Here is a 13,833-nt window from a genome sequence, read left to right as displayed (position 1 = left end):
GGTCCCCGGGACGGAGACGGCCGTCCTCCACCGCCGCGCCCTGAGAGTGTGAGACAGACAGGGAGTCAGATACAGACAATACAGTCGGTCCCCGGGACGGAGTCGGCCGTCCTACACCGCCGCGCCCTGATACAGAGACAGGGGGTCAGATAACAGACACAGACAATACAGGTAGATCAGGAGACAGACAATATAGACAAGTAGCGGTTGCATTGTGAAAAACCATCGCGACACGTAGATAATCTTGTCCACAGCCACTGCATTTATCGGCTCGCAAACGTATTCTGGCCCATTTCTATTTATAAGTCAGCGCTCACCGAAAGCACCACCCTCCCTCAAACAGCGCTCCCCTCCACACCTCACACCTGTGCCAGTATGTTCTTCACATAGACGGGCGCGTGGCCTCCTGCCGGGTTATCCCGTGTCGTGACACTGAACCCGAGTCCCGCCGCTCCTTTGGCCAGCGTCACAGTCAGTCGGCGGCCCAGTTTGCGTGTGTTGGACGACTGGATGACGCTCTGGGTCCGAGACGACAGCGACACGGGTTTCTTGGTGGGTATGACGGTGGCCACCCGGGATCCGCCGGCGAGCGCCGGGCCGGCGGACGGAGGGGGGTCGGCCGCGCCCGGCTCCACCAGCAGACGCAGCTGGCCCGCTGACATGGCGCTCAGGAATATCTCCTGCGCCCTGGGGGAGGAGGGCTGGACGGTCAGACCGACAGCAAAGATGTCAGGGCGAAAATCGTCGCCACTTTAAGACAAGTTTAGTTAAAAACCACTGTGCATATAAACATAAAGTATAGGCTACGGAGCGCACAGACCATTGAGATTGACTGATATGGGCGTAAGACACATATCAAGGTGTAATGCAAGCTACATTCATTCTCCGATACACACCAGGACAGAAACAGCAGCTGTCACTATATGGCTAACAATACAACTACCAGACATGTCATATTACGAGCCTAAGGCACACAACTTCCCTCCCCCCACACCATCCCCTCCCTCCGCCGTTTGGGACCCCACTCCACCCACCTCTGGAAGCTGATGTTCCTCAGGCTGTGTCCGTTGATCTGCACGATCCGGTCCCCGACGGCCACCCGTCCGTCTCTCTGTACGGCGCTGCCCGGCTCGACACGCTGTACCAGCAGGCCAGAGTCGCGGCCGGAGCCGTCACAGTCCGGCACCACGTGCATGCCTGGACATAGCGCGAGGGAGGGGTCACTGTCCGGTATCACTTAAATTGCATTACTATAGGTACACGGGTGGCACGTACCGCAAGTGTATGCCTGGCTTCGGGACAGCGCAGGAATCAATAGAATAATGGCTAGCCAGGTGGGCATATGGCGTGACCCGTGTGTCAAAAGCATGAAATCTCCAATCTCCACAATCTTTCGACACAAGTCCTTAAAACTTGAGCCGAATAATCATATCACCCTACCCACCCAGTCATGGCACCTAACCGCCCTGTGAGCCCACTGTCACGCCGGGCGGGCGAAGGGAAGGAAACTCGAGAGGTCGGAACTCAGCACCCACCGAGCGGTCCCGATACGTCAGTCAGCACCACCAGCCGCGCCGGCTGCTGCTGCTGCTGCGGGGGCAGCTCGTCGCCGTCGTCCCCGGAGCCCTCCGGTGACGGGTTGGCGCCGACCGGCTCCCAGCGGCGCTCCTGGAGGTCGGCCTCCTGGAGCCGGCCCGCCGCGTCCGCCCATCTGTGGATAACACGGCACATAGTGGTGAGCGGAGAACCATAACGACACAGAGATGGGATGCAGACACTGGTCACTGGTCAGCCCCTGCAGCCGGCCGGACACGGCCGCCCACCTGCAGACGGTAATCATACTCTATAAGCACTGCAGAAGAAAACTAAAAATATGCTTTAAAAACTCATTACATCCTCTGGCTATTTGTACTCTAAACAACGAAATATACTGAAAACTTGCCTTGAATATAATAATTCAAATGCTATCTAATTTCAATATTATGCAATTTATTTATTTATTTCACATCGTGACTGTCCTTTCCATCATACAATGGCTGTTCTTGGCAGTCGTGTCCAATAATCACGGAATTGGGAATCGTATGCACATCATTCAGGACAGACAAACAATATACGACCATACAGCGTGTAAAAATATACCTCATCATGCAGTGTTCTTCTTAAACAGGGAGAACTAGTCATCGCCATACTGTTCCCTCAGCAGCATCGCCCGGTACTCCTTCTTAAATCTGTGCAGGCCTAGCTCGCGGAGTGCTGCTGGGAGGCTGTTATACATGGTCACAGCGCTATACAGAAATCGACGGCGGCCGGCCTCCGTTCGGATCATAGGCGTGTCCAGATGATCGGCTTGTCGAGTGCCGCGGCCATGCACGCTCCCTCGACACGCTATACTAGCACGCAGAACCTCGGGCTGTCCCGTGGCGAGCATCTTCTTCAGCAGCATGACTGATTGAAATCGCCACAAGTTCTCAGCTGAGAGCCATCGCAGTTCTCTCATGACGTCACTTATATGATCGAACTTTCGGCGACCCGAGACAACGCGAGCGCCGAAGTTCAACAGCCTCTGAAGCCTACTGGTCTGCGTGACACCGCAGACACCGTAAACACTGATGGCGTACCGAATCGTTGACACAGCCAAAGCCTGCACGAGCGTGACTAGCGTGTCCCTGGGTAGGTAGTGTCTGGTGTGGCAGAGGCCACTCAACACTCCTGTACAGCGGCGCACGACCTCGGATACGTGAGTGTCAAACGACAGGTGTGCATCAAATGTGACGCCAAGGTTCTTCGCCGTCGGTGACTGCTCTATGGTGGCGCCCATAAAATCGACCGTGATGGGTGGAAGTTGCCGTGTGTTTTGGCGTGTGCCGATGACCAATAATTGAGTTTTGTCTGCGTTAACTTTGAGACCGTTTTTACGAAGCCAAACTGCGAGCGCTGCTAAATTTTGCTCCATGCACGCCACCAGAGCGTCAGCGTCCCGGGGGCTACCGAACACGGCCAACTGAGTGTCATCACAGTACTGCACTAGACACGTGGCATGCGAGACACTCTCAGGCTGAAACAACGGCATGTCATTTGCATATGCACTGTACAACAGGGGGCCCAAGGCGGATCCCTGGTAGGTGCCAATGGGGTTGGCCAATGGTTGAGAGAGCATGCTACGACCGTCCGGTGTCCGCGTCACAACCTGTTGAAAATGGTCACCGAGATAGCTAGCAAACCAGCGAGTATCGACACCATACTGTTGGAGTTTCTCCAGTAGCCGGTCGTGAGGGATGACGTCGAAGCATTTGGACAAGTCCAACATGCACAGCAACGCCACCTGCCTCCGGTCCATCGCCTCAAACATCCTGTCAGTCATGGTGAGGAGTGCTGTCTCTGTCGAGTGGTTTGTGCGGAACCCGTGCTGACATGTGGAGAAAAGGTGATGTTCGGTGAAGTAGGAATAGAGCTGCTCATAAACGATTCGCTCTGTGATTTTGGCTATAGTAGGAAGGATAGCTATGGGCCGGTAGTTTGAAGTGTCAGTGGACCTGGGGCTCTTTTGGATAGGATGGATTAGTGTCATTTTCAAGGTCGCGGGACTGTGTGAGAGGCCAGACTGGAATTAATAATATGTGTTAGAACATGTGACACAGCTGGGAGACAAGACTTTATAAAGCGCACACACAGGCCATCTGCACCACTCGCTGAACTGTTGCTCATAGCGGCGACAGTGCTGACTACTCGCTCCGGTGTAATATGCATATCTGCTATCCCAAGATACGGATTAACCTCATCAAAATCGTTCACTCCAGCATTCCTTTTCTATTCGCAGGTTTCACTCTGTCCCCGATCTCCTCTCCCCTGCCACCACTCCACACTATGGAAGCGGTTCATACCTCCACATGGCGTCTCCGTTGCCGCCGAACTGCATCGACAATCGATGGGAGTCGCGCGCGAACCGGGAGAAGGCGCCCGATTCCCGCTCGTCACCGGAGGCCTCCTGGCGCTCTCCCGGGGGAGTCAGCTGCTCCAGGCTGGTGTTCTGGGGAAGCAGAGGGCGAGCTGGGGTCACGGAGGGCCACCAGAGGCCGGGCAGTGGTCACGGGGCCACAGGGACAGACCGGTTGTCTGAGGTCGGAGGATTGGTCACGTCAGACCAAAACGTTATCGGTGTAGGCGTCAAACGGATGGCCGGTGAGGTTCAAAGAGTATGGAAAAAGTAAACGGTGTCAGAAAGTCTAAGTAAATGAAGCGCCGTTTTTATCTTCATTTTCCCTCAAATTCATCGCAAAAAAAAAAAAACAGAAAAAATGTTCCAGTCATCCCGCCCTTTTCTCACGCCCGTCCCGACACGCCGCACTGCCAGTCAGGCCCCCCCCCCCCCCCGGCCGTCTCCACTACGCTCCCGGCCCCACCTTGATGGGCGTGGAGCTGGCCTGGATGTCATCATCGATGATGGGCGCCGCCGACCAGCGTTTGCTGGCGTCCGTGCGCAGGGGTGGCGGCGCGAGATGCGGCAGGGTGGCACACACCTGGTTCAGCGTGGGCTCGCTGCCGCGGCGCACCTGGACGGACAGGGGCGGACGGACGTGGAGAGACAGATTAGCGGACGGACGTTAGCAAATAGACAGAGTGACAGGCGACTACGTAGAAGTAACAGTGCGGCAACGTAGATACATGCCCGAGCTATGTGCACGCACGAGCACAGATGGCTGAGACAATGCAATGGCAGTAGCAGGCAGGCTTGATAAAAGCTTGAGAAAATGTAAGATTTTGTTGACAGCGAGACAATACTAAGCAAGAAAAGGAAAATACATTCAGATTCGAAGAATGCGTTGAAATAAGACAAGTTAGCGACAAAGTCGCTGGCTGCTGAAATTGCGGGTGTCTGGCGCCACATGAATCAGTAGTAGCCATCCCAGCGTTCACGGTCATCCCCTACTGAGAATACGACATTTGGGGGGAGGGGGCATACCTGCAGCAGACAGCTGGGCTCGTGCTCCCCAGTCACCTCCACATCGACACGCGAGAACGTCGGGTACGGCTGGTGTTCGCCGTTCTGAAACGAGCACAGCAGCAAGGGTCAGGGCAAGTACGGCTTGGTAAGGTAGGGCACGCTATGGCGCGATGTAAATACAAAAACAATGTCGGGCGACGCATACATGCATACTCGTTGGAAGAGCTGAAAGCGTTCACAACCACTCCGTGCTAGAGTACGGGATGTTGACAATATCAGTTTTATTGATCCTAGCCCTTGATCATACATGGCAATCATTCAAAGCAAACAGCGGCACGTTTACTGAAGCTGAGTCGGCACGCTGCATAATGTATTCATTCAGCACCATCGTTGCGCAGCAGCATTGCCACTGAAGGTCCGCCAGAGGCCGGCTAATTACTGGAGCCGTAGAAGGTAACACGAAACCAGTCCGCGCGCGGACGATAACTCAGCCGCGTCGTAAACGTCCCGCAACCAGTACAGGTATGTATGCCCACGGGATAATACAAGGAACGATTACTGTCGCAACATTTCGTCAGACTCAGAGTGGTGGTCATGTTCAATGAATGATACTCGACCGAGCAATGGGCTGATAGAACAAATAACATTGTAACGCTATGACATGACAATTAGCATGGAACATGATTTCAAGAAATGTGTCACCAGGTGAGTCGAGTGAATCGATCGCTAATCAGAAACGTATCCTACCTACCAAGCCCTTCCCAACCCCACGTTAATTCAGAACTACGACCAGCATCTCCCCAACGGGCCATATCCCAGCCTCTCGGTCCGACAGGGTCAACCTCAGACCAACAGAATCCTAGAGGGCAGGGGCGTCGCCACGGATTTTTGAGTGGGGGGGGGGGTCGGGTTTCCGGTCTTCGTCTTGATGGGTAGGGGTGTTTTTAGCCACACTCCCGGTTTTTTCGTGTGCCCGGAGAAAAACCTCGGCGCAGCGCCGCGAAAGCAGCGGTATATCTTATTGTACATCATTTTTGCATCGTGCATAAAAATCAAGCTGAGGTCACCTGAGGTCAGGTCACAATGTCATGTCAAGTTCAGTTTTAATGCCTCTTAGAACTGCAATCTTGTCATTCCTATAGATTATCTCCTGACTCCTATGAGTCTGAAATTTGGTGTAATGAATGGGATTATAAGTGCCAGCAGTTCATGAATCTGGGATTTTACATCTGAGAAGCGAAGTCAGGTCAAATAGGTATGTGACCTCACCAATCATGATAAGATATGGGAAAAAGCACGATGCCCTCTGCTTTGAAAGAATATGCTTAAAAACGCTAGATACTTTTGTAGCCATGACACCTTGTTCATTTTAGTGATAAGGTGCAGCTAATGACCAGTGGTGACTGAAATGGTCAGTCATTAGGTCATCAAAGGTCTCTAACACATTTTCGACAACAACTTTTGATGGAGACGTTGTAGAGCGATGACAGCACCTGGAGTGTGTTCAGCTCAGTAACACAGATCGATCCATTTCCATATGCAGCAGGTTCTTTTCCGGTCAGGTCATGACCTTTACCTGATGTCAAGTTTTCTATTCAAGTTTTTCAGTTCAAATTGTAAGCCATGCGACGTGTTTCGACGAAACAAAAACGATGGTGATAACATGAATACCAGTATAACGCCTTTTGGGGCGACTAACGGAGCGAGCGAGAGGGTGGGCCTTGCACGTGCGAAATTTCGAGGGGGTACCTCCAACTGACTTGTGCACGGCACTCTACTAACCGGTCTCTAGCGATGTGCCAAATTTGAGCACAATCGGCCTAGCCGTTCTCGAGATCTGAAAGCGGCACCCTGCACGTGCGCACGTGCAAAATGGGTCCCAACTGACTTGTGCACGGCACCCTACTAACTGGTCCCTAACCGTGTACCAAATTTGAGCGCCATCGGTCCAGCCGTTCTCGAGATCTGGAAACGACCCCTGCACGTGCGCACGTGCAGCAGCACCCCAACTCTGGCACATGGATATGCAGTGCCTAGTGGGTGCCTACCTACATGCCAACTTTCAGCGCAATCGGCCAAGTAGTTACCGAGATATTGCAACAATTACAAAACTGACACCTCTTCGTTTTGCACGTGGCACGTGCATAAGGGGTCACCCACATGCATCGGGAATAGTCCAATACTTGGTAGAAGGAATGAAGCTACCCTACAAAAATTACCGCGTGTAAATCGGTCAAGTGGTTGCTGAGATATAAGCCTCGCAAAAGCGTCCGCACGGCCGGCCGGCCGGCCGGCCGGCCGCTCATACATATGCGTGGTTCACACCGGATCCGTAATGACCGTTACGTGCCGTAATGAATACGTCGGCGATTAAATAATATCTTGAAAGTGGAGGGCACAATGCAATGCGCATGCGCAGTTCGATTTTTTGGCGACGTAACGCCGTATTCGTTACGGATTCGGTGTGCACCGGGAATTGCCATGTTGAGCGCCGTCCTTCGAATCAAGTGCGCCAAAACTATTTTGCTTATAAACAATCGAAAAATGGGCTAAAGCTAAGAGCTGTTTCTTAATATCGGTGCGTCATAATTTTAATTGGTTTTGCTCTCTTCTTTTTAAATTTATTCCTATCACTTTCGCATAGTGGTTTATAATTGTATGGAGGCATATCATTGTTAATTAACTACAATTGTGGGCATGATACTATACAGAGAATCTTTTATCCTTTTTTTGGCATAAACAAGAAAACATGCCTATGCTGGTCAACGCTGAAGTTCATTTTCTACACTCGTGAATCGCTGCTATCCATGGGCAAGATCAACGTACGGATCGTACAGTTTGCTCAATTGGCTTGCGAAGAGGCGGTGCAGTGTCCGTCCAAGCATCAAGTCTAGCAGGGGCAATATGGGCAGCGAAGTTGACTCAGAACTGCATAAAAGACGTGGCACGAGAATCTATGTATTGGAATTTATTTTGTGGACTTTGAACTTGACCTGAAACATACCTACATGATTAGGGCTAGGCTAGGCCTACGAAGGAAATGCTATCTTTAAATAAACGAGTGAAATGTAATTACGGAACATGAATTTTATGTACGTCACTCAAGAGACACAAAGTAGGTTGTGACATACTGAAGGCATACCTACATGAAATAATGCCTAAAAATCGGCGAGTTGATACGATTTTTTTTTCAAGTAGAAAGGTCCGCACTTGCACACGAGCAGACCGCTACCCGCTACCCAGACCAGCCCAATCAATCGCAACATGTGAGAAGGGGTGGGCACGTGCGCATGTGCCGACCAATACTCTCGCTGACCTTATCAATCTGCATACTTTATATGCGTGGTGTCATTCAGCATACCAAAGTCCAAATGTGAGCGCTATCGGCCCAGCCGATTCCGAGATATGAAAAAGGGGTGCGCACGTGCGCACGTGCCGATCAATACCTTTGCCGACTTGTGAATTCTACATATAAGCATGTCATCATTCAGCATACTTGATATAAGCACTTTCGGCCCAGCCGATCCCCAGATATGAAAAAGGGGTGCGCACGTGCGCACGTGCAGATCAATGCTTTTGCTGACCTGTGCAATCTGCAAATAAACTTGGTGTCATTCAGCATACTTAATATGAGCGCTATCTGTCCAGCCGATCCCAAGATGCCAAAAAGGGGTACGCTCGTGCGCACGTGCAGACCAATGCCTTTGCCGATCTGTTCAATCTTCATATGTACATGGTGTCATTCAGCACACCAAATATGAACGCGATCGGCCCAGCCGATCCCCAGATATGAAAAAGGGGCACGCACGTGCGCACGTGCTGATCAATGGTTTTGTCAACCTGTGCAATTTGCATATAAACATGATGTCATTCAGCATACCAAATATGGGCGCGGTTGGCACAGCCAATCCCGAGATGTGAAAAAGGGGTGCGCACGTGCGCACGCGCTGAGGCAATTCGAAATCGTCCTAAGGTCACGGGATGTGTAGTGTGCACCCAGCCAAAACAACAAACAAATATTGAACCGTTTCCATTCAGCCGTTCCCGAGTTATGGTATGACGAGCTCTTTTGGAACCTCTCTCGTCGCACGTGGCACGTGCTGTAACAGGCACTCATGAGTGATATCAATAGCACAGTTCAGGGTAGAAAGGATGCAGCCCCTCCCCAAAGAAGACCGCTCATCAAACAGTCAAACCGTTTTGGAGATACATGTCGATAAAAGTCATTACGGCGGCCGGTCGAGCCGAAAAGTTCAATTTTCCCAACTTCTGTTACGTTCCGTAACGAGTACGGTGGACGCTGCCAGTTTACGGCGACTGGTTGCCACATTTCAACTTCGTCTACAAAAGTCACAATGCTTGGGGAATCTTGAGAAATCTCTAGCTCATTACGTCCGTAACGGTTACGGCGTCATTACGGATCCGGTGTGAACCACGCAATACTCAGAAATTTCCGTTAATCTAAGGAAAGACTACGCTCGCTTCGCTCGCTCCGTAATCATGCACATTCACCGAATCATAGGTTGTTACAGAACAAATGTTTCGGCAAAATCCGTCAGTTTAGCTGTTTGGACTCTATGGTACACAAGCCATAGACCCGAAGTCATATCTGAGACGAAGTTGGCGAATGAGCTTTAAAAAGCTATCGAATACGCTTTCTGTGTTGCTGTAGCTCTTATTCGTATTTTGCGGGTCGCTAAGGTAAAACGTTTACCAACGTAACGCATAAGGCATGCCTTCGGCCCCTGATCGAGGTAGAGTTTCGCGGAAGAGCGGAAATGCTGCCCGTGATGAGAGAAAGCTGATGATGCCCAATTTCAAGGTCTTGGCCGGGTCATCTTAGGTCAACGCCCAAAAGTAGGAAAAATCTGGCCGCCTGCTAGAACTTATGGCCCTTTCACACGTAGCAACTTTTCAGTCGCCGGCGACAGCAGCAGTCGCCGGCGACCGCCAGCGACCGCCAGCCAACGATCGTGTGTGACGTAGGTATGACGTAAGCAAGTCGGTGGCGATCGCCGGGCCACGGCCGGGCTGTGGGCCGGGCAATCGCCAGCAACTGGTGACGTCAGATCCGCGTCACAGGCCAGTCGCCGGCGACTCTTCTCGAGCAGCGGACGCCGCCATGACAGTTTTGTCCTTGGTGAGTGGTTTAGGTGATTTGTGATGCATTTTTGGTTGGTGTGGCTACCTTAAATTTGTTGCACAGTAGCATAGGGATTATTATCTTGTAGTTTGCCTGTCGTGAAGCTGTTGTGACTTGAATTTAAGCTTGATTCGACAATATTGGAGGGTTTATGTCATTTGTGGCGCACTTGCCCATGATCACCCATGATTTTTATTTGTGATGAATTTGTATTTTTTCATCAAAATTGAATATTTTAATGACATTGAAATTGACACTAGTTTCATAAGGTAATGAAAACTTGCTTGTTGTGTCACAAGAACATGGTTTATATTCAGTATCAGTGCCCTTGAGGACAAAGTGCCTACCCATCACTCACATCAGTCAGCTATTTGCCTACGTATTCGTGCGACACAAGGAAATATTTGATAGCAACAAAATATTATATTGCTGCTCATTAATTAGCATGATCAAAATCAAACAGGTAGCTTTGCAATTTTGTTATTGTTTCTGCTGGAGTTTTCCTTGGTACCATGGATAAACAACCCAGGCCAAACTTAATCCGCATTGGGTTCGCATGTGTGTGCGTGCTCACATGGCAAATGATAATCCATGGCTTATTAGTACATAAATAATTGCATTATGCACAGTAGATGGTAGGTATGTCATGTATTTTGGCAAGGTATTAGGTGGTATGTATTTTGGCCCTGGAGCTGTTTCCTATTCATTGCAGCAATGCTGCCGTCATGGCTTATGTGTACCATGCGCACACAAGCTCCACCAATGTAAAAATGTTGTTTTCACACAAAACTCATAATTGGAGGAAGGTAGAGCAGACCAAGAATAAGCGGGCATTTGCTGCAGTGTGGAAAAAGTCACTAGAGGCTTGATACTTTTTTACATGCAGCAGCCTGGAGATGTCCACAGAGGCATGCCTGAGGATGTCCACAGAGGTGAATCCAGGCAATAGTTTTTACAATCTTCTCCCCTTGTGCCCGCTGTGTGTTGTGCTGACTGAATGTCCCCCTTCTGGTGGTGCCTAGACTTGCCTCTGCATATCTCCCCAGGCTGCTGCATAATGTCAAAAAAAAAAAAACCCTCAAGCCTCTAGTGACTTTAATCACTCCAGTCTCTACAGCATATGCCCACTCATGCTACAGCTGCCTTAATAATACCAAAATTAGTAACAATGGTCTCATAACCATATTCAGTAGGAAATGAATTACCTAGAAAATTATATTTAAAAATACACTTGCTTTCAAAAAGAATGAGCACTGCTAAAATGCTATTATTTCAAATAATGCTAGGTTTCTGAACCACAAATTCCAATTCTGTGTCACTGAATACTGATTGCCAATTGCACAAGACAAAAAGCATCAACAATGCTACATCAAGGATAATGATGCTAAGATAGTTCTCATTTTAGCCTGAAGTGTAAAAACCAAACCTAACCTGATTTGGGTATTTGGGTAAACCAAGCCTAACCTGATTTGGGTATTTGGGTAGTTTTTATGATGCTAAGCAATAGCCTATTCCAGGCTTCCTAATTTGCAGAGCTTTTGGTTAAAAAATGATTTTTAAAAATGTATTTGAAGTATGTTCTGACATGTCCGCCCTCTGTGCCTGGCAGACAAGTCACAGCGTTACCTGATGAGTCAAGAGGTTCTGTACCTGATGTACCTGATCAAGAGTACCTGATGATTCTGCAACACCACCTGATGGCCAACTCGACGGCATTGCTGACCCGAAAAGGAGTCTAGCAGCTGAATGTTCAACTTCTGCCGTTGACTCTGCCTAGAGACAGCATCTGCACCACGGCCCACAGACGATCTTCCGTGGGACGGTGTGCTGCGCACCAGTCACCACACTGACGGCGTTCACCTGTGTGCTGCACAACTTTCTGTGAGGTCAGGAGATCGACACTGACGGCCCCGGACGGTGTGCTCTGATTGCGCCGAGTGTGCTCCCTCGTGTCCGGGCCTTGATGCCAATACCGCACGCGAGGCGGCGCGCGTCCGCCAAGCCCTCACATACTGCGTCCAAGGTGCAGGTGGTGTTCGGTGACAGTGTGCAGCTTCTGCCGGCCCCGTGGACGGCACCGCATGTGACCATGGCATGTGCATTCGATTTTCTGACATAAGTGCAGTGAATTCATTTGTCATTTTGCTTCTGAATGGTGTCGCCGCTCGGTAGGGTCGATTCTGCCAGAGTAAAGAGGTCGCCACGATCGGCGGCGGTGGGCGGTGCGGCAAGCCGGAGCAAGGCACTCAGCAATCAGCTGCCGGGAGGTGGCGGCGGCGGCGGCGGCTGACGACTCGGGCCTCGAAAATCCTGTCGTGTGCGTTGCTGGCTATTATGCGTTGTTGGTGTGCGCTGTTTTGCAAGGCCTTTGGAGCGGCATGTCGAGTTTTGGACGAAGGAGCCTTGGTGTTTTGTTGGTCTATTTTCGATAAAAACGGTCATGAAGAGTGAGCTGTGTCCAGGCTGATTTTAAGATTTCTGTCACAGTATTGTCACCTTTGACCTAGGCTTGTGTCTTCTTGGGTATCGGCATATTGTGCCACCGTCTTTGCCCCGTGTCCGCGCGTGCTGCATTTTTATGTATGGTGTCATATACTGTCACCTCGCCATGTTTAGTGATATCCACTGTGTGGAAAAATGCATTTTGTTATAAGGGGGGGGGGGGGTACACTTGTGTTCCCCAATCCAGCGCTTTAGATAATACAGCATCTGTTTTTGACATAATGAAAGCCTGTGTTTTATGTGGGTGGTGGGCTTCGCCGTTCCTCAGGTCCGTTTCTGGCATTTGAATTTCTGCTACATTTCTAGAATGCCTTTTTTCTGTTTTTCATATACAAAGCACGGTTCAAATGTGTGACCACAAATCACTGTGATTGTCCCATGCTTACCACCAACCATTCCTTCAATGCTAATGTCGTTACAGCGAAGTTATTCATTTATTGAGAACAGGGTTGTAGTTGAATAAACAAGACAGGTGAGCAAAATCTGCAGCACTCGTAGTCTTGGCTGATGCGTTAGGAAAAATGGAGGAACTGCAAGTACACATCACTTTTCAGTTTTATGCTTGAGTGCATTGAATTCCAATGTAGAAGAATCGCAGTTTGATTGTATTTTCATTGATATTATGTATTGTTTCAATAATACTCGTAGATCTAATAAATATTATTCCAATATTACCTAGACGGTAGTTATCATCCTGCAAAACATGTCCAAATATTTAGTACCTTGAATAATGCAGTAAAATAAGCTGCGCCGCTGCATGTATCAGCAGCGCAATATCTGGTGCCAACTCAAGGTCAAGCGGGTCACGTGACAGCTGAGCGGCGGCTGGCTAGTACAGTCGCCGGCGACTTCAAAATGTTGGAAAAATTGAACTTTCTCGGCAACGCCGACAACTCTTCAATGATTGGCTGACACGACTGCTACGTCACACCCCGGCGACTGGTCAGCTGATATCGACAACTGCGGAGTTGCCGGCGACTGACCCCGGTCGCTGGCGATCGCCGGCGACTGACCCCGGTCGCTGGCGATCGCCGGCGACAGTTGCCGTCGCCGGCGACCGGAAAAGTTGCTACGTGTGAAAGGGCCATTAGTGAGCCGTAGCTGTTATCGGGGTCCCGAGTACGAGTTCGATGTTATAGTCTTGAACAAAGATGATGACTCCATGCATTTTGGGTAGATCGGGTCGGGTCAGGTCAGGTCGACCATCAGGCTTCCTGCCGGCCATCTAGAGTGGGTGACTGACAAC

General features: G+C 50.2%; 1 protein-coding gene across 1 annotated transcript in view; it reads right to left on the bottom strand.

Moving 5' to 3' along the window:
• LOC122372267 (partitioning defective 3 homolog B-like) overlaps positions 1-13,833 on the bottom strand; it is a 34,886-nt gene that overhangs the window by 9,943 nt on the left and 11,110 nt on the right. The window contains exons 4-9 of the mRNA XM_043349244.1: positions 4,961-5,044; positions 4,401-4,550; positions 3,882-4,027; positions 1,536-1,711; positions 1,035-1,197; positions 366-687 (exon numbers count right to left, since the gene is read on the bottom strand). Coding sequence (XP_043205179.1) covers positions 366-687; positions 1,035-1,197; positions 1,536-1,711; positions 3,882-4,027; positions 4,401-4,550; positions 4,961-5,044 — 1,041 coding nt within the window. The remainder of the gene's footprint in view (positions 1-365; positions 688-1,034; positions 1,198-1,535; positions 1,712-3,881; positions 4,028-4,400; positions 4,551-4,960; positions 5,045-13,833) is intronic.

This window comes from Amphibalanus amphitrite, unplaced genomic scaffold, assembly GCF_019059575.1.
Source record: "Amphibalanus amphitrite isolate SeventyFive unplaced genomic scaffold, NRLGWU_Aamphi_draft 001338F_arrow, whole genome shotgun sequence".
NCBI classification, from domain to species: domain Eukaryota; kingdom Metazoa; phylum Arthropoda; class Thecostraca; order Balanomorpha; family Balanidae; genus Amphibalanus; species Amphibalanus amphitrite.
Note: the sequence above shows the minus strand (reverse complement) of the source record. Positions and strands in the feature narration are given on the sequence as shown.